The sequence below is a fragment of the Myotis yumanensis genome, unplaced genomic scaffold, assembly GCF_028538775.1.
Source record: "Myotis yumanensis isolate MYYU_CA2020_CCGP unplaced genomic scaffold, mMyoYum1.0.hap1 SCAF_10, whole genome shotgun sequence".
NCBI lineage: Eukaryota > Metazoa > Chordata > Mammalia > Chiroptera > Vespertilionidae > Myotis > Myotis yumanensis.
In genome coordinates this window covers 44,747,028-44,766,994 of record NW_027223761.1, presented here as the reverse complement: position 1 = coordinate 44,766,994, position 19,967 = coordinate 44,747,028, and the positions used below count along the sequence as shown (strand labels likewise).

At 46.1% G+C, this 19,967-nt stretch overlaps 1 protein-coding gene across 2 annotated transcripts in view; it reads left to right on the top strand.

The window, feature by feature from the left end:
- XRRA1 (X-ray radiation resistance associated 1) overlaps positions 1-19,138 on the top strand; it is a 61,372-nt gene extending 42,234 nt beyond the window's left edge. For both annotated transcript variants that reach the window (XM_070425622.1, XM_070425623.1), the window contains exons 14-20: positions 9,956-10,049; positions 10,789-10,904; positions 13,875-14,216; positions 16,496-16,697; positions 17,410-17,525; positions 17,733-17,838; positions 18,262-19,138. In XM_070425622.1, the coding sequence (XP_070281723.1) occupies positions 9,956-10,049; positions 10,789-10,904; positions 13,875-14,216; positions 16,496-16,697; positions 17,410-17,525; positions 17,733-17,838; positions 18,262-18,503 (1,218 nt within the window). In that variant the 3' untranslated portion in view covers positions 18,504-19,138. The remainder of the gene's footprint in view (positions 1-9,955; positions 10,050-10,788; positions 10,905-13,874; positions 14,217-16,495; positions 16,698-17,409; positions 17,526-17,732; positions 17,839-18,261) is intronic.
- Positions 19,139-19,967: the final 829 nt, after the last annotated feature.

Here is a 19,967-nt window from a genome sequence, read left to right as displayed (position 1 = left end):
TTCTTGTGCCAGTACCAGGCAGTTTTGAGAACAGTGGCTTTGTAATACAGCTTGATATCTGGTATTGAGAGCTCACCTACTTTGTTCTTCTTTCTCAGGATTGCTGCAGCTATTTGGGGTCTTTTTTTATTCCAGATGAATTTTTGGAGAGTTTGTTCTAGGCTGTGAAATATGCCATTGGTATTTTAATGGGGAGTGCATTGAATCTATAGATTGCTTTGGGTAGTATGGACATTTTAATGATGTTGATTCTACCAATCCATGAACACGGTATGTTCTTCCATCTATTTATGTCTACTTCTATCTCTTTTTTCAGTGTCCTGTAGTTTTCTGAGTACAGGTCTTTTACCTCCTTAGTTAAGTTTATTCCTAGGTATCTTAATTTTTTTGGTGTGATGGTATATGGGATTGTTTTTAAATCTCTCTTTCTGTAAGTTCACTGTTGGTGTATAAAAATGCCATAGATTTCTTGGCATTAATTTTGTATCCTGCTACATTGCCGAGTTCATTTATTAAGTATAATAATTTTTTGATGGAGTCTTTAGGGTTTTCTATGTACAGTATCATGTCATCTGGGAATAATAGTGTTATGTCTTCTTTTCCAATGTGGATGCCTTTTATTTCTTCTTCTTGTCTAATTGCTATTGCTAGCACTTCCCAGTACTTTGTCGAACAGGAGTGGTGAAAGTGGGCATCCTTGTCTTGTCCTGTTCTTAGGTGAAATGGTTTTAGTTTTTGCCCATTGAATATGATGTTGGCTGTAAGTTTGTCATATAAGGCTTTTATTATGTTGAGGTATGATCCCTCTACTCCCATTTTGCTGAGGGTTTTTATCAAGAAAGGGTGTTGGATTTTGTCAAATGCTTTTTTTTGCATCAGTTGATATGATTATGTGATTTTTATCTCTCAATTTGTTTATGTGATATATCACATTTGTTGATTTGCGGATATTGTACCATCCTTGCATCCCCGGGATAAATCCTACTTCGTCATGTTGCATGATCTTTCTGATATAATGCTGGATCCGATTTGCTAGAATTTTATTGAGGATTTTGGCATGTATGTTCATGAGGGATATTGGCCTGTAATTCTCTTTCATTGTGTCATCTTTGTCTGGTTTTGGTATTAGGGTAATGCTGGCTTCCTAGAATGAGCTTGGAAGTGTTCCTTCCTCTTGAATTTTTTGAATAGTCTGAGGAGGATAGGTTTTAGTTCTTCTTTGACTGTTTGGTAAAACTCCCCTGTGAAGCCATCTGGCCCCAGGCTTTTGTTTGTTGGAAGCTTTTTGATGATTGCTTCAATTTCCTCCATAGTTATCAACCTATTGAGATTTTTAGATTCCTCCTAATTGAGTTTTGGAAGGTTGTATTTTTCTAGGAATATATCCATTTCCTCTAGGTTGTCCAGTTTGTTGGAATAGAGTTGTTCATATTATTTTTCAACAATCCTTTGTATTTCTGTGGGATTGATTGTTACTTCACCTGTTTCATTTCTGACTTAGTTTATTTGGGTCCTTTCTCTTTGCTTCATGGTGAGCCTGGCTAGAGGTTCATCAATCTTGTTTTCCTTTCAAAGAACCAGCTCTTGGTTTCATTGATCTTTTGTATTGTTTTTTTTTTTTTTTTTTTTTGGTCTCTATGTTATTTATTTCTGCTCTGATCTTTAATACCTCCTTCCTTCTGCTCACTCTGGGCTTTTCTCATTGCTCTCTTTCTAATTCTTTAAGTTGTAGAGTTAGATGATTTATTACCATTTTTTCTTGTTTGTTTGGTTTTTTGTTTGTTTGTTTTTGAGGTAGGCCTGTATAGCTATAAATTTCCCTCTCAGGACTGCTTTCACGGTTTCCCATAGATTTTGGATTGTTGTGTTTTCATTGTCATTCATTTCCAGGATGTTTTTAATTTCTTCTTTGATCTCTTTGGTAACCCAATCATTGTTTAATAGCATGCTATTCAGCTTCCAAGTGTTTGAATTTTTTTGATTGTTTTTATAGTAGTTTATTTCTAATATTATGCCATTGTGGTCTGAGAAGATAATTGATATGATTTCAATCTTGAATTTGGAGAAACTTTGCTTGTGACCCAATATGTGGTCTATCTTTGAAAATGTCCCATGTGCAGTTGAGAAGAATGTATATTCCTTGGCTTTGGGGTGAAATGTTCTGAAGATGTCAATTAAGTCCATCTGATCTAGTAAGTCATTTAGGATTGCTGTTTCTTTGCTGATTTTTTAAAAAATATATTTTATTGATTTTTTACAGAGAGGAAGGGAGAGAAAGAGAGAGAGAGAGAGAGAGTTAGAAACATCGATGAGAGAGGAACACCGACCAGCTGCCTCCTGCACATCTCCCACCGGGGATATGCCCGCAACCCAGGTACATGCCCTTGACCGGAATCGAACCTGGGACCTTTCAGTCCGCAGGCCGACGCTCTATCCACTGAGCCAAACCGGCTTTGGCCTTTGCTGATTTTTTGTTGAGGATTTATCCAGTGATGTCAGTGGGCTATTAAAGTCCCCTACTATGATTGTTTTGTTGTTGATCTCTCCCTTGATATCTTCCAGTAATTTTTTTATGTATTTGGGTGTTCCTGCATTGGGTGCATATGTTTATCAGGGTTATATCCTCTTGTTGTATCGATCCCTTTAGTATTATGAAGTGACCTTCTTTATCTCTTGTTATGGCCTTCACTTTGAGGTCTATTTTTTTCAGATATAAGTGTTGCTACCCCAGCTTTTTTTTTTTTTCATTTCCATTTGCCTGACAGATATTTTTCCATCCCTTCACTTTCAGTCTTTGTGAGTCCCTTGTTCTGATTTGGATCTCTTGTAGACAGTATATATATGGGTCATGTTTTTTTATTCATTCAGCCACTCAATGTCTTTTGATTGGAGAATTTAGTCCATTTACGTTTAAAGTTATTACTGATAGGTACTTGTTTGTAGCCATTTTTATTTTTTTGTGCCTGTTCCTTCTTCCCTTTTTATTTCTTCTTTTTACACCAGTTTCTTTAGCATTTCTTGCATTGCAGGCTAGGTAGTGATAAACTCCCTTAGCCTTTCTTTTGTCTATGAAGCTCCTTATTTTCCCTTCCATTTTGAATGGTAGCCTTGCTGGATAGAGTATTCTTGGATTCAGTCCCTTGCTTTGCATCACTTTGTAAATTTCCTTCCATTCTTTTCTGGCCTGATGTGTTTCTGTTGAGAAATCATTTGATAATCTAATGGGAGATTCTTGTATGTAACTTTCTGTCTCTCACTTGCAGCCTTTAAGATTCTCTCTTTGTCCTGAACATTTGTCATCATAATTACGATATGTCTTGGTGTGGGTCTTTTTGGGTTCATCTTGTTTGGGACCCTCTGTGCTTGTGTGACTTTTTTCTTCCCCATATCAGGGAAGTTTTCTGACATTATTTTTGGTTTGTTTTGGTTTGTTTTGGTTTTATTATTATTTTTAATTAAATCTTTATTGTTCAGATTATTACATTGGTTCCTCTTTTTTCCCACCATAACTCCCCTCCACCCAGTTCCCGCCCCACCCTCTGCCCTCACTCCCCACCCACTGTCCTCATCCATAGGTGCATGATTATTGTCCAATCTCTTCCCGCACCCCCTACACCCCTTCCCCCCACAAGAATAATCAGTCCATTCCCTTTCTATGTCCGTGATTCTATTATAATCACCAGTTCATACTGTTCATCAGATTATTTATTCACTTGATTTTTAGATTCACTTGTTGATAGATGTGTATTTGTTGTTCATAATTTGTATCTTTACCTTTTTCTTCTTCTTCCTCTTCTTAAAGGATGCCTTTCAGCATTTCATATAATACTGGTTTGGTGGAGATGAACTCTTTTAGCTTTTTCTTATCTGTGAAGCTCTTTATCTGACCTTCACTTCTGAATGATAGCTTTGCTGGATAAAGTAATCTTGGTTGTAGGTTCTTGGTATTCATCACTTTGAATATTTCTTGCCACTCCCTTCTGGCCTGCAAAGTTTCTGTTGAGAAATCAAATGACAGTCATATGGGTACTCCCTTGTAGGTAACTGACTGTCTTTCTCTTGCTACTTTTAAGATTCTCTCTTTGTCTTTTGCTCTTGGCATTTTAATTATGATGTGTCTTGGTGTGGTCCTCTTTGGATTCCTTTTGTTTGGGGTTCTCTGCGCTTCCTGGACTTGTAAGTCTATTTCTTTCACCAGGTAGGGGAAGTTTTCTGTCATTATTTCTTCAAATAGGTTTTCAATATCTTGCTCTATCTCTTCTTCTGGCACCCCTATAATTCGGATGTTGGTATGCTTGAAGTTGTCCCATAGGTTCCTTATGCTATCTTCGTATTTCTGGATTCTTTTTTAATTTGGTTTTCTGGTTGGGTGTTTTTTGCTTCTTCGTATTTCAAATCTTTGACTTGATTCTTGCGATTCTCTGGTCTGCTGTTGGGAGTCTGTATAATATTCTTTATTTCAGTCAGTGTATGCTTAATTTCTAGTTGGTCCTTTATCACAACATCGAGGGTCTCACTAGATTTCTTGAGGATCTCACTATATTGATCGGCGGTTTCTAGAAAGTTTTTGAAAAACCTAAAAAGTGTGGTTTTGAACTCTATATCCAGTAGTTTGCTTTCCTCCATTTCTGTCATTTGTGTCTTGTTTCTTTGTCTCGGCATTTTTTATGCTTCGCTGTGTCTATAGAGTGGATTTCTGTGCTAAATGTCCCAATTACCTGAGGTAGTCACTCTTGGTGCACCCCTTCTGGGCTTTGTGCACAGTCTTGTTGTAGTTAAGCCTTGATTGTTGTAGATAAAACTGGGAGGATTTGACCTCCAGGCCAATTGGCTGTGAGAATCAGCTGTGTCTACGGTGGGAGAACTTCTGTGCTGAAGACACCCTTATGGGGCAAGACTTGCTTCAGTGGGGCTTTGGTGCTCACTGAGTCTGCCCGCTGAGTGTGTCCTTTATAGATCTGAGGAGTTGCAATTGGATGGTCCCACTCTGACCACTGGGTACACTGGCTCTTGGATCTAAGGAGGTGCTAATCTAACCTTTTCCTGAGGCTACCCAGCAGAAGCCAGCTGTAAAGCAATGCAAGTTGCCCTGGGGCCTTGGGGCAGCTGCAGTTTGTTAAGTTATTTTCAGATTACAAAGGGCCGGGCCTTTCATATGCAAAAGGCTCTGTGCACGGCTTGGGCAGGCAGGGTCCCAGGGGATCAACAGGGCGGGCCGAGTGAGCCAGCAGTATGGCTGCTCTCAGTCCTGCCTTCAGAGGTCCTGACAATCGCCGAGAGTGCCTCTGAGAGAAAGATGCCCTCGAGTTCCAACCGATGCCAGACAGTTTCATTTCTCCCGTATGAGTCTGGGTCCCCAGAGACTCCCTCCTGATTGAAAAAAGACAATCGTGTCCTCAGCCGCCAGCCCTCTCCGCATGCACCTCCACACCTTTGTATTTATTTCAGCACCACACCTCCTCTGAGTCTCGGTATGCTTTTCTCTTTCCTTCTAGTTGTAGAAATTCCACTCAGCCAGCCTTCCTGTGGTTCTGGATGATGTCCGTTATGTCTTTTAGTTGTATTTTTGAAGTGGTTGTGCGAGGCAGCAATCTCCAGTGTTTACCTATGCCGCCATCTTGGTTTCTCTCCTGACATTATTTTTTCCAAAAGATTTTCTAACCTTTGTTCCTCTTCCTGTCGTTCTGGCACCCCTATTATCCATATGTTGCTTCATTTCATGTTGTCCCAAAGCTCTCTTAGGCTCTCCTCCTGTCTTTTAATTACTTTTCTCCAATTGCAATTCAGTTTGGTTGTGTTTTGCTTCCTTGTCTTCTAGTTCACTAATTTGGTCCTCTGTTTCTCCTAGTCTACTGTTGAAACTTTCCATGGTCTTTTTTATTGCAGCTATATCACTCTTTATTTCTTTTTGATTCTTACATAAGTTGTTGATTTTTTTTATCCATCCAGTTTATGAACTGTATTACCCTTATTCTGAATTCTTTTTCTGACATATTGTATGCCTCTGTTTCACTTAGCTGCTTTTCTGGCGAGTCCTCCTTTTCTTTCCTTTGGGGGTTTCTTTGTCTCCCCATTTTTTGCTCTCACTGGAGGATCTAGGTGTTGAGTCATGCAGGGGCTGCTCCTTGGGCAGCGGCTGCTCCTCAGGTGGTCATAGCTGTGGCTGCTCCTCAGTTGGTGGCAGCTCCTCTGGTGGGCGCTGCTCACAGTAATGGTGACTCCTCTGGCTGGCGGGGGCAGGCTGCTTACACAGCTGCTGCTCCCCGAATGGGGGCGGGCTGCTCACAAGGCTGCTGCTTCTTGGATGGGGGCGAACTACATGTGGCTGCTGCTTTTTGCATGGGGGTGGGCTGCTCGCTCAGCTACTCCTCCTCATACAGGGGCAGGCTGCTTGTGTGACTGCTGCTCCTCAGACGGGATCGGGCTGCTCGCACAGCTGCTGCTCCTCGGACAAGGGCAGACTCCGCGCGGCTGCTGCTCCTTGGACAGGGGCTGGTTGCTTGCAGGGCTGCTATTCCCCAGATGGGGGTGGGCTGCTCACGTGGCTTCTGCTCCTCGGATGGGTGTGGGCTGCGTGCAGCTCTAGCTGATTTCTTCTTAAATGCTTGTATGGCTCTCGTATTCTGCTGCAAGTAAGCCATTGTCTATGTCCCATCTCTCCTTCAAGTTGCCCATCTAACTTTAGATTTCAGGCCACTTGATCACCCTGAGACCTTAGCTCTCTGTTGGACTCAAGAAAAGTTATGATGTAAGTTATTCAGGTGTGTTTTTCTCACTTGAGATTTTAAGTGATATTTTCCTTTATGCAGTAACAACCTAACATACACATATTTTTGTCTACTACCAGTTGTCTACTGCCAGAATGTAGGGCAGGGTGGTTTTGTTTTGTTTTTTGTTTTTGTTTTTTTTTAAGATCTAAAACTTTGTTTTACTTACAACTATATCCCCATCATCTAGAATAGCACCTGATACATGATAGATACTCAGTAAGTTTGTTAGATGAATTAATGTTGTTTTGATCATACCAAAGAATACTGAGCTACCTGTGTTGAAATTAACATTCAACATGCTGAAGATACAAATTTTAAAACCAATTTTGCCTTCAAATGGAAACTTACACTCATAACATTCACTCAGAAATCTAGTAATTTTTGTGTCAAAAATAAAATAATCACTTTCAACTTTTTTACTTTAAATAATTACAGTTTGACATACAATATTATATTAGTTTCAACTAAAAGTGATTCTTACATTTTTAAATGATTGTGAAAAATCAAAAGAAGGATAATACTTCATGACATTAAAATTATATGAAGTTCAAATTTTAGAGTATACCAGTACAGTTTTGTTGGAAGAGTCACGCACTTATTTGTTTATTAATTGTCAATGGCTGCTTTTGTGCTACAACAGCAAAGATGAATAGTTATGACCTGCAAAGCTGAAAACATTGATTGCTTGGCTCTTGACTGAAAAGGTTTGCCACCCATGGTCTAGATGAACAGTTCTCAACCTGTGGGTTGTGACCCCTTTGGCGGTCGAACGACCCTTTCACAAGGGTTGCCTAAAACCATCCTGCATATCAGATATTTACATTACAATTCATAACAGTAGCAACATTACAGTTATGAAGTAGCAACGAAAATAATTTTATGGTTGGGTCACAACATGAGGAACTGTATTTAAAGGGCCAGAAGGTTGAGAACCACTGGTCTAGATGATCAAAGCCCACCCCTAGTTCCTTTTCTTCTCTCCCTCCGTACTCTCTTCCTAGGGGTGGCTTCACATACCCATTGGCCCATTGACTCACAAATTTATAACCCCCATATGGACCATTCCTCCGTACTCCAAACCAGGGTATCCACTGCCTACATGAATATCTACTTGGAGGTCTCAAAGGTACCTCCAAAGTACATGTATCCAAATGCATTGATGATCTTTCCCTTCAAATCTGATGTTCTTTCGTTATTCCATATCTTAAGGAATAGCTCCACCATCCTCCCCATTACTCAAGCCAAAACCTGGTTGTCATCCTTATATTTCTCTCTCCTTTACATCGCTCCTCCCTACCATATCTCCTCCATTACCACGTCTTGTCAAATTTAGGTCCTCATACTTCTAAAAATTCATTTAATGGGTTCCCCAAGGCCCAAACTCCTTAAATAGCTTCAGTCTGGCTCATACTTGCATCATTGGCCTCATTTTGCAGAAGCACCCTTTTTCTCTGCTTTAGTCACACTACTTTCTTTAAATCCCCCCAAAGGCATTTCTCCTTCTTGCTATTAGGCCTTTTACACATTGTTCTCTTTGCATGGAACACTTTCTTTCTGCATTAATCAGAGTAAGTAATACCAGCTGCTGAAACAAACTTTTAAAAATCTCAATGACTGAACACAATAAAAGTTTCTTTCTTGCTTTTACAAACTCCACTGTGGACATTCCTGGTTGGCTGGTGATCATTCAGAGACCAGATCCCTCGGCTCTGGCTCTGGCACCCCGTGGGCCATAAGAGTACTTTCTTGGATCCTAGGCATCTGGTGGATAGGTGATTGAGAGGTATAGAGGACAAGCAGGAGGTTTTAAACAGTCCATACCTGGAAATGGCATTTATCACTTCCACCGAGAGTGCATTGGCTAGAACTCAGTCATATGACCACATCTGGCTGCCTGGGAGGCAAGAAGATGCACAGTCTAGCTGTGTGCCCAGAAAGTAGAGGAAATGATTTTTGTTAACACAGAGGTTTCTCTGCCACATACTTTATCCCCCACTACGTTCACTAATTACCTTCTACCCACCCTTCAGACCTCAGGACCACCGTATCTCCCTCACTAGTCACTAGGTCACATCACCCTAGTACTTCATATGCTTCTCTTTTATGCCACTAATCAGAATTATAAGTCTACTCTCTTTTATGTTACTGGTTCTTCCATGCTTGCTTCCCACTAGGCAGTCCCCTGTGATGACAGGAGTTATTTCTCTTTTACTCATTCCCAACCCAATGCTTGGCACATGTATGTATTCAGTAAATATTTGACTGAGTGAACAAAAATGAAAGACAATGACTGGTTTAGTTGCCCATTGGGTATGTAGTGCTACCCAATGAAGCTACAGAGGAAGCCAAACTGAAGTGCCCTCCTCCTTACAGCCCTTAGACCTTAGCACCTTCTGTGGGTCCCAAATCTGACCTAACAGCTTTTGGTGTATCCAGGCATCTGAAAGGTCATGACCCCACTCCTGGGCCCTGTGATACTGATGGCTCTGATATTGTTCTATTGCTAATAGATGCCTCCCTACAGTTATCCCCAGATGTTCCAGACACTCTGCTCAACAAGAATTGTGTATTTTTTGCCCTTTAGAGGCTGGCCTCATAGCAATGGAGCAGCCTCTGGGTTCAGACAGCCAGGAGGTCTCCCTTACCATGGGCTCTGCTTATCCCTTAGATGGGTGGGTTCCCTAACCTCCCTCCACAAATTAGTACCCAGAACAGGCCTCAGTGAAAAATGCCATCAGGATTGCTGTTAAGAGGGTGTGTAGAGGTAGCTTTGAGGAAGATGAAGTGTCAGACAAATTTTATACTGAAGTCAAAGTCAATGCCCTGCCTACCTTCCAGATTCCTTGCAAGACAAGTGCTATATGTGTTTGTTATTATTTTGTCACCAACATCCTCAATATTTGGTCTAGGCTACATAACCAGGTTGGAGAAGGGAGAAAAATTCTTAACTTTCAAACATAAAACAGTGATGATGAGTTTTAGACAGAAGGGACAAGGTGTTCTGGGTGTGAGCAGGAGAAATTACAGGGATCAGAGGCTGTTCAGCATGAGTTCCATCTACAGCAGCATCACCCCATCCGCACCCCAGTCCTAGCAAGCATGGAACCCTGCAGTGTGGGCCTGGAGGCACTTGGCAGAGGTGAGGGATGGTGTTGATCTGATGCTCTCTCCTGCATGCCTCACAGATTGCAAAGGAAGATGCCATCCTGCCAGTAGCTCTCTTCCCATCTCTCTGTGAGCTCGTCTTTCATAACAACCCTCTGGTGGCCCGCAGACGAGGTATGGTGGGTGCAGAGCTTCCCTCCAACCCGGTGCCCAGGAAGCATAGTGGGCACCCTCATTCCCACCTCATTGATGCCAAGCCCCGGGCTCTGCTCGCCATCATTGGTGGACAGGGGGATGGAGAAAACATCAGACACTGCTGAGTACCTGTCATCCTGACAGCAACCCTGTGAGGAAGGCATTACTGTCCCTGTGCATAGTGGAGGAAACTGAGAATCAGAGAGGTTCATGACCTACCCAAGGTCACACAGCATGAAAGAGGCATAGTTGGGAATGGATTACAGAATTATCTAGATCTGGCATGAGCTATTTAAGCAACACCCTGCTTTGTGGAACAGGTCTGTTGTGACTTCATCTACCAGTTGGGGAGGGTGCAGGTGCTGGGCTGTCTGCTCCCAGAGCACACTGAATGCAGTGGATGCTGTGTCAGCAGTGGAATGCACTGTCCACGCTGAGGCAGCTGAAGGCATTTTGGAATCCTGGGCCCTGGAGTGACAACAGTGGAGTACTAATCCTTGCTCCACCCTATCTTTGTTGCCTTCGGCAAATTCCTTAACCTCTCTGTGCCTCAGTTTCCTCGCCTATCGAATGGAAATAATATGGGTACCTGCCTCCTATGGTTGGTGTGAGAATTAAATAAGTTAATATATGTCCTGCTATTTGAACAGTGCCTGGCACATAGCAAGCCCCAGTAAAGGTTAGCTAACTGTGGCCTTATTTTCCCATCATGGCCCAGGGCTCCCTCCTCTGCTAAAAAGCTTCCTCCAGGAGCGGCTGGGAATCCACTTAATTCGAAGGAAGACAACAAAGGCTAAACATCATATTTTTATGCCTCGGAAGGCCTCAAGGAAGGTAAGGCTTCCAAGGTGGGACCCCCTAACCCAGAGGGAGAGGAGCCTATGTCAGTGTATGTGGACTAACCTGGCAATAGAGCTGCACTCTCCCACAATGCCCGGAATCCCTCCAGCAGGTGTGTAGTAGCAGCAGTGTCTTCTCCTTTCCTTACTCTATTAATACAGATAAACCCAGGAGGAATGAGAGTCAGAGAGACCCAAAGGCAGAGTCAGGAGGAGCCTTGCAGGTCATTGAATCTGGCCCCCTAATTTCACAGAGAAACTGAGGCCCAGAGAAGGAGCTGTGAAGATGTGGGGAGACTCAGAAGACCCAGGTATGAGCCTGGCCCCATCACTTCCCATAGCTGTCTGAACTTGGGCAAGAGTTTCACTCTCTGAGCTTCAGCTTCTCAACTCTAAAACCTCTCAGAGCTGCTGAGGGGACTGGATGAAGCAACAGATACGAAAATACACGATAAACTCCCAACCCCATACCAATGCAAGTTACAGACACCTGCGGCAATCATGAAGGCTGTGCCAGGCCTAGAACACACACCTCCTGCCTGCATGTTAAGAAGCATTTCCTTATGCTGAGAGCAGTCGGCTCCCTCTGTACTTTCCCCAGCCAGTGGTCATAGACTTGCCTTCTGGGATGCCATAAAGTAAACTAAATCCCTCTTTCATCTGACGGATTTCAGAAATTTCTGTGAAATGCTCCTCCGTCCTTGAACTTGCATCTTCCTATAGTCAAAAGCTGGACTAGGGGTTGCTGGTACCAAAAGTTAAGTACAGTTTTACCATTGCCACCACGCTACAGCCTGCCTCTGTTCAGGCAAGCTCTTTCTTGTCTGGAGCCCTCATCGGACCAGAGTAGCATTTAAAACTAGAAAAAGGAATTCAAAGGGTTTCCACCACCTTACCCTTGTCCGTTGCCTCCTCAAAGGATTGTACTGCCTCCTTCCCCATCAGCAGGTGGGGACAGGCAGAATCAGAGTGAGCCCAGTGCTAACTACACAGTCCTCTCTCCCATGTACAGAGCACCCACGCCCAGAACTCTGCTGAGCACTTCCCCGTTTGCTGTCCCATAATCCTCCCAGCACGCAGGGAAGCAGCCTCGGAGAGGTGAAATAATATACTTGTTAAGTGAGTGTTCAGGTCCAGAGGAACCTCTAAGGTTTCGACTGATAGAGAATAAACACAAATCCAGTGGCCAAATGAGAAGCAAATCAGTGCTTTGTAAAACTATGCAAGCACCATCTAACTTCCAGTGCAGACAAGCCTGGAGAGTGTGGCTAGGCCTTTAGCTGGATTGGAGATGCCTATATGCCCTAATGTGCTCACAGAGATGGGCTGATGTACACAGCAGACTCTAGGCCTTTTACTCAATCAGTTCCATGGACAAAGACTGCTGGCGCTCCCTCAGGGCTAGGCATGGACAGAACTGAGGGAAATGAGCAGGCCCAGACCCACCCAACATGTATCCAAGACGCTATATGAGCTCTTGGCATGTGAGACACAAATGGAAGACAAAACAGCCTGCCCCTGGCCAATCCAGCTCACCGGGGACATAGGGCCCAGTGACTGTCAACCTCTGACCAATTACATTATCCAGTCTTTCCTCTAGAAGGAGCCGGGAAAGTGGTGGCTGCCTCGACAAAGAGCGTCTCTCCCCCTTCCCCACCCCAGCACCCAGCACAGACCTGAGAGACGGGAATACCTGCTGCCCCTTTCCTGCCAGCAGCACATGATGACCCTGGGTGTGGTGGTCGCTGCAGCAGGGGTTCTGAAAAAAGACCCTGGGTCCTTAGGCTTCCAGTCTAAACACTAAAGTTTTACATGTTTTCAAAAAGAAAATACTGTTTTTAAAACACTGTCTTCACACTTTGTAGTTTGTTGGTACGCTTGCATACGTCATCTCATTTGGGCTAACTCTGCAGCACAGGCAGGGCGGGGCCTGTTCTTCCATTTCACGAGGAGGAGCTGGAAGCTCAAAGGCTAGGACTGCATCCAACCCATGTTGTTCTAAAAACAGTGCTTAGGATCTTTCCATTCCCCTACATTGTCTGTCAAATTACAGATCTAAGTGGACCAAATGCCTTTGGCTAAAAATAAAATCAACCCTTCATATAACTTGGGAGGGGAGGAAGAACTCAGCCCCGCTGAGGGAAACGAAGCACATGGCTCCCTCCTGGCAGCTGAGGTGAAGGAGGAGGGAGGTAGGATGACGGGCTTTTGCTAATGAAGGAAGCTGAGCAGTTCAACAGAAAAGACGTTATTTCCTTGGTCCTGAACCCTAGCGAGATTTGCCTTATGGATCTTTTTTTATTTATAAATATATTTTTTATTGATTTCAGAGAGGAAGGGAGAGGGAGAGAGAAATAGAAACATCAATGATGAGAGAGAATCATTGATCGGCATGTGCCCTGACTGGGAATTGAACCGTGACCTCCAGCTTCATAGGTAAACCGCTGAGCCACGCCAGCTGGGCTACCTTATGGATCTTTATATAAGGTGCAGGGAGCAGCATCCTGAACAGGCCTGGTGCTGCTGACTTCCAGAAAAGCAGGACCATCTCCCCATTGCCCTCCTAAGAGTCCCTGAGGAAAGTCAGGGGAACTATGTTAAACCTTGGACAGAGGCTAAGGCTCCTGAAGGCCATAGTAGTGTGGTCAGGGGTTTATAATGAAGCCTGGCGCCCAGAACAAGCTCTGCCCCTGAATAACTCTGTGATGCTGGACAAGTAGTTTTACCTCTCTGAGCCCATTTCCTCATCTATAAAATGAGGATAAATATTCGCTGGGTAATTGCGAGGTATGTCAGGCATAGGGCACATCGTAGGTGCCCAGTAAGTGTGATTTTGCTTCTGCCCTCCCCCTATGAGCCCTCACCCAGTGCTCCGATCATGGTACCAACTGGTCTTAGGCTGGTGAGGTCCATGAGAGAGATTCCAATTAGGAAGCAAACCAATATAGCCCTTCTCCCATGACAGGTGCAAACCCAGGTTCCAAAGGTGCCAAAGCAGCCTCTGGTGCTCCATCAGCCACCTGATACTACAATGGAGTCTCCCTCGGAGGATACGTTGGAGTTACAGCTGCTCGAAGGGCTGCCAATTGCCAAAGACTCTCCTGTGAAGCCAGCGATGGCCATTGAGGGCATAGAGGGCCTTTCCCTGCACCGCCGGCCCTTCGTGCCACTTCCTCCCATCTGCTCTGACTCCACCGTGCACACTGAAGAGACCACGTCTCGCCCGAGTGACACTGCTGGCCACATCAGCCCCGAGCACCCGTCAGATGAGGATACCAAGAGCACAGAGTCCATCTTCCTGACGCAGGTGCCTGGATCCACCTGCCCCTCCCACTCGTTCCCAGTTCCCACAGGTTCCTGTGCAGCCCTTAGATGGCTGGACCGCTATAGGCAGCTGGAAGCAAGCACATGGTGGGTCTGGAAACCAGAAGGCAACACCTAGCAGGGCCTGCCAGTGACTAATCCATGGCTACTGGTAGGGACACCTGTGGGACAAGTCACAGTACTGTGGTAGCGACAGCACCTGGGGTCTGGTTAGGATGCGGTTCTGAACAGTTTTCAGGAAGGGTTGCTGCTGCCTCTGCCCTATCTGCTTAAGGTCACCTCACTTCTGCTGCCTCTGAATCCTGAGAATACTAATAATTGAGACATGGTCCTGCCCTTGAGATGCCCTTAGTCTAATGGGGGAGATGGACAGGAACAATACACACAGTCAATGCTGAGAGTGAGAAACCCAGGAGCTGGAAGCCTAGAGGAAGAGGGGATGCCTCTGTCCCAGACCAGGGGGGCAGGCTTCCCAGTAGAGGTTCAGATGAGATGAGCTTTGCAAGCTGAGTAGGAGTTAACATAGTGAGGACGTGGGCAGCAAGGGCAGCACGAAGCCGGATACAGAGGAAGGAAATTAAAATGGTATGTACAGGAGCCATGAATGGTTCAGTGGCAGTGCAACAGAAGGGTTCCCTGTAGGAAAGGGGAAATATGTGGCTGGAAGAGTTGGCAGGGCCCCCTTAAACTTTATTATTGTACCATTGCCCTCCCCACTTCTCGTCTTGCCCCTCCAACCTGCCAGATCTTTCCAGGATGAACACCTGTCCGCACGGTTATGTCTAATTCTCTATCCGTCCATTTCTTACTCCACAGAGGACTTGTAGCAGCAAACATATTCATACAGAATAAAAGTATCTTTTTAAAAATATTTTTTATTGATTTTCAGAGAGAGAGGAAGGGAGAAGCATAGAGAGATAGACACATCGATAAGAGAGAGACATCGTCAATCTGCTGCCTCCTGCCTGCTCCCTACTGGGGATTGAGCCCGCAACCAACCCGGTCATGTGCCCTGACGGAGAATTAAACTGTGACTCTTGGTTCCTGGGTCAGTGCTCAACCACTGAGCCACATTGGTTGGGCTAGTATAAAAGTATCTGTATGAACTATAATTACATTTTTGGAGTAAAGTATAAACAAATAAGCATTAAAAAAATAGAGGGAGCTTAGATGGCAGCATAGGTAAATGCCTGTATCCACTGACTCCCACGACCACATCAAAATTACAACTAAAATACAGAACAACCATCATTCAGAACCGCCTGAAAGCTGGCTGAATGGAAGTCCTACAACTAGAGAAGAAGAGACTGGTAGGAGGGGCGGAGACACAGAACGGGCTGGTCCGACACCCAGGTGTGCTGTTTTGTTTTGTTTTTTAATCAGGAGGGAGATCATCTCTGCGGAGGCCGCCTGTGAGGAGCAAGGGGTGTTTTCTGCTACCTTATCCATTCTTCTTTAAGTACTTGGTAGAATTCACTGGTGAAGCCATTTGGTCTTCAGTTTTTCTTTGTGGGAAATTTTAAAATTACTAATGTAATCTCTTTGCTTATTATAGGTCTATTCAGATTTTCTGTAAGTCATAAGTTTAATAATGGGTATAACTACATCCTTAGATGAAATACAGGTTTCATAAAGTTGTTTCTTATAAAACCAATTGGGGTAGGCTAAAATGTGAATTCAGTTTCACTCAGCCCCTTCAAACACATTGCCATTCATCACAGTGAGGATAATAAAAACCGCAAAGACAAAACAAACACCCTCAGCTTGGCATTTAAAGTCCTTCTTGATTATTGCCCCAGCTGCCTGTCTCTTCATGGTGCACTCCAACTATACCAATGTTAAGTTTCTCCTAATGCACCTTGCTGTCCTACCTGTGCACCTTGCTATAATTATATCATGCTATGCCTTGCTTGCAACAGTCCTTCTTTCTCATCTCTTGCAGCCCATACCTCTCTCCAACCCTGCCAGGGAATGGCTCTCCTGGTTCTTTAAGACTTAGTTCAGGCTAAGGCATCTCTTCTTCCAGGGAGCTGTTCGTCACCCCAGGCTGGGTTAGGGCTTCCTGTGGGCTCACCTGGAGCCCTTGTGCTCCCTTCTGTTACAGCATTTACCAGGGTACATGATCACTCTCTATTTTCATGTCTGTGTTCTCTCACCCACGTCTTGGTTCTTGCCCTTAACAGGGCCCCGCGTGGGGACACACACAGCGCTGATGATAAATGTTAGTGGAATGAATGAATGTGTTTTTCTTTTTGGACACAGGTGAGTGGGATGTCTTACTCCCTCCTCCACAAGGATGATTCAGAGGTGGATAAAGACCAAAGACCATCACCATCATCCCCAGCTCCCAAAGAGGTGAAAAAGACTCAGAGGAGGCTTCCACCTGCCACACACTCTGGCAAGTACCGTGGCTATGAGGAGCTGCTGACAGCCAAGCCGGACCCGGACTTCATTGAGCCAAAGGGTATGTGAGGAGAATGCCTCCAAGGCAGGGGCCCTCTCCATAGCCCCAGTCAAGTCAGGGCAAAGCCAAGGCTGGTGCCAAGACTCTTTACCAGACCAGGGTGCTGTCTTCTGTCTTATGTCTGTCAAGGGGCCCCTGAGGGTATCCTGGTTTGGAGCCCCACATGTCAGGACCCCTGGCCTGGGCCTTACTAGGCTTTGGGGAGCCACAGCTGTTCAGAGCTTCCAGCCAGTCTGGGCCCAGCTCTGGTTGGAAAAGTCTCTCCAGGAAGGATTTGATGAACAAACACTCAGACTGGCCAGATTCCCAGTTAACCCCCAAATTGAACATCCAAAATCCTCCCTATTTGGTTTGAGGCAAGGGAGCCCCTTATTTCAGACTGACGGGTGGATAGTCTGGGCACTGTCACAGGAAGTGCACTCGGCTGGGCTCTCTTGGGTGTCAGTCCCTGCAGTGTAAGCCCTCTGCGGTTACGGTGGTTACACGGGGGCCAGCCCCTTTCCCCAGCCCAGTGCATTGGGATCTTTGCTCATAGGGGACTGGCAGTCACTGAGTGAATGATGGACCTCTGGCACTGCAGCAGACCAGGGAGAAATGTGGGGCTTCACATCCTTTTACCCAGGGCCGCTGTTCTATGGGGAATGAAAACATTGGGGGAGGCATGTAGGAGGAGGGGGAAGTGCCTGGACTCCACCTTGCCTTCCTGCCCTAGGAATCCAGAAGAATGCACAGGCTCTGCAGCACATGCTGAAGCACCCACTCCTGTACGCCTCCTCGAGGCCCAAGCTGGGGACTCCTCAGAAACACTACGTTCCCAAGGAGAAACGGGTAAACCTGCCCTGCCCTGAGCACACAAATCGCCCCCAGGCTCCCACAGGCACAGAGTGGCTGTCACCTCAGGGCCCTCTAAGGGCCATGCTTCCCCAGAGCCCCCAGTTGCTCCCCTGCCTGTGGCTGTGATATTGTGAGGAGGTGAGGCCAGGAGAGTCTGAGCATAAGACTGGGATAACACTCACCTCCCTCACCTTTTGTCAGACCCAGAGGATCCCTGTTCCACTCCCACGGAAGACTCGAGCCCAGATGCTGGATGACATCCTCACTCGCATACGGGACTCCCGGAACATCACAGAGGCTCCACTCGGTATGACTCTGGCCCCCAGGCCTCGGCTGCTATAACCCGAGATCTAGAGGTTTCCTCATCTGCTGGTCTCAGGCAAAGGGCTTGTGTCGGGCAGGAAGAGCCCTTAGGAGCATCTGCCCCAGTCCTTCCCAGGTGCAGATGGAAAACAAGCCTGAGTGAGGCAGGGAGTTGCCTAAAGTCACACAGCATGATACAGACTAGAATTACGGCTTGAGATAGAATCAGGAGGGGACACTGCTGGCTTCCTAATGCCCCAAGCTGGAGAGGCTGTTTTCAGTTAGTCCCCTGAACACCCTTCTCTTTCCCCCTCCCACTTTCTGGGAACTCTGGCTCCAGTCCCCTTCCACCTCACCCCCCACCCCCACCTTGGACTGGGTGAGACCCAGAGTGAGCCTGCTGCCCCTCCTGGCTTCCCTCCTTCAGGAGCTGTCCTGCGCCAACGGACAGAGCGGCGGCTGGTGAACCAGAAGCAGTACCTGGAGGCCAAGCGGCTGCTGAAGGAGTTTCAGGCGCGCTACAGGGAGATGGTGCGCTGCTCACTGAAGTCGGTGTTCAGGGCACCGGCCCTGGCCCACCCGGCCCTGAGTGGCCCTAAGTTAAGCCGATTCCTCCAGTTCGTGGATGAGTTCTACCCGGAGCCCACAGCCAGTGACTCAAAAGGCTAGAGCTGCCTACAGGGCCATGTGTGCCACCCGGCCTGTGCCCCTCACCCTGCGCCTCTTGCCCTCCCTGAGGGCTCCGTTCCCTTGATGGAGCTGGAACCTTGGGGCTGGCCCGGCTGGGCACAGGCCTCAGAGCTAAGCCCAGCCTTGCTGGCTGGTTGGCTGCAGAGGGCGGCACTCCCCTTCCCAGGCCCGGCAGGATCCGGCGCCTGGCCCAGCAGCAATAAAGACTGGGTGCGCAGAGCAAGGTAGGCCACGTGCTTTCTTGGAGCCTGTGCCTGGCTGTCACACGGGGAAAGATCCTGTCACACGTGTCCAACAGAGCTGCATGGACCGCTAGGATAGAAAATGGAGTTGATGGAACAGAGAAGTAGCACAGAATCGAATGCTCTGAGAAATTAAATCACCCACAGCCAATAAAGTGTGTTGCGGGGCATGGCAGTGGGGAAAAAATTAAGGCCATCAAGCTCCAGAAATGGTACTTTTTCTGTTGGGCAGCTTTTTCTACTGCGAGGGTAAATGTGGGGAAGGGAGGAAGGAGGATTGGGAATTTCCCTTATCGGATTGGGACAAGCCAGGCCATAAAATTGGGACAAGCTTAGGAGAGGCCCTACATGGAGTTTCCCAAGGTACTCTAATCTAGGACACAGACTGAAGTCCCATATGTAAGCATAATGAGCTACGGCTCTAAAATGGACCCTAGGGCTGTGCAAGGCCAACCTGGGCTCATGTAAGTAAACTAGTTCTGGCCAACGCAGCTGGTGGGATTGTCCTATTCTTGTGAGTGCTAGTAGTCAGCACCTGCTACAGAGGAGGATCTGGAGAAGGCCACTGGGGCTGCATTCCTGAGATGTGCATTTGAGGTAGATGCTGGGTGTCACCTGGCAACCATTGCTCCTAAGGCTATGCCCCTGGAAGTGCCTGTAATTCAGACCTGAAGAGCAGGCTGCAGTTCCCGGGGTCCAGGAAGCAGTGGCACAAGAATTAAGGATCCTCAGTGAGATACAAACTTCCACAACCTAAGTTGTAATTACAGTGATTATAGAAATATAGTCTCGTAGCCACAGCTGACAAGAGAAGCACAGAGTATACGCTGTATTTTAAGTGTGAGATTCTATTAGGACATAGAATTTTTGCATCCTATCATACTCAACCAGTCTCACCATACCAGATACATTCTCATTCATGTCAAGTTCAAAGTCAGTCATATCTCACTCATTCACACAGGCACCTGGGCAGATACAGGTAATACAGGTGTTACCCATAGCAGCACTCCTGTGCAGGAACATGTGCTGACTCACCACCTTAGACCTCCTGGGGCCCAAAACCACCCTTCCCCTAATGTCAGGAGGGAGAATCACCCCATCATTCACACCAAACCTGGCTAAGTTCCAGTTCTAGAGAACTGGACTGCTCCCTTCAGCCAGCAACACTATCAAACCATAGGGTCTCAGGCCTGAACAGCTC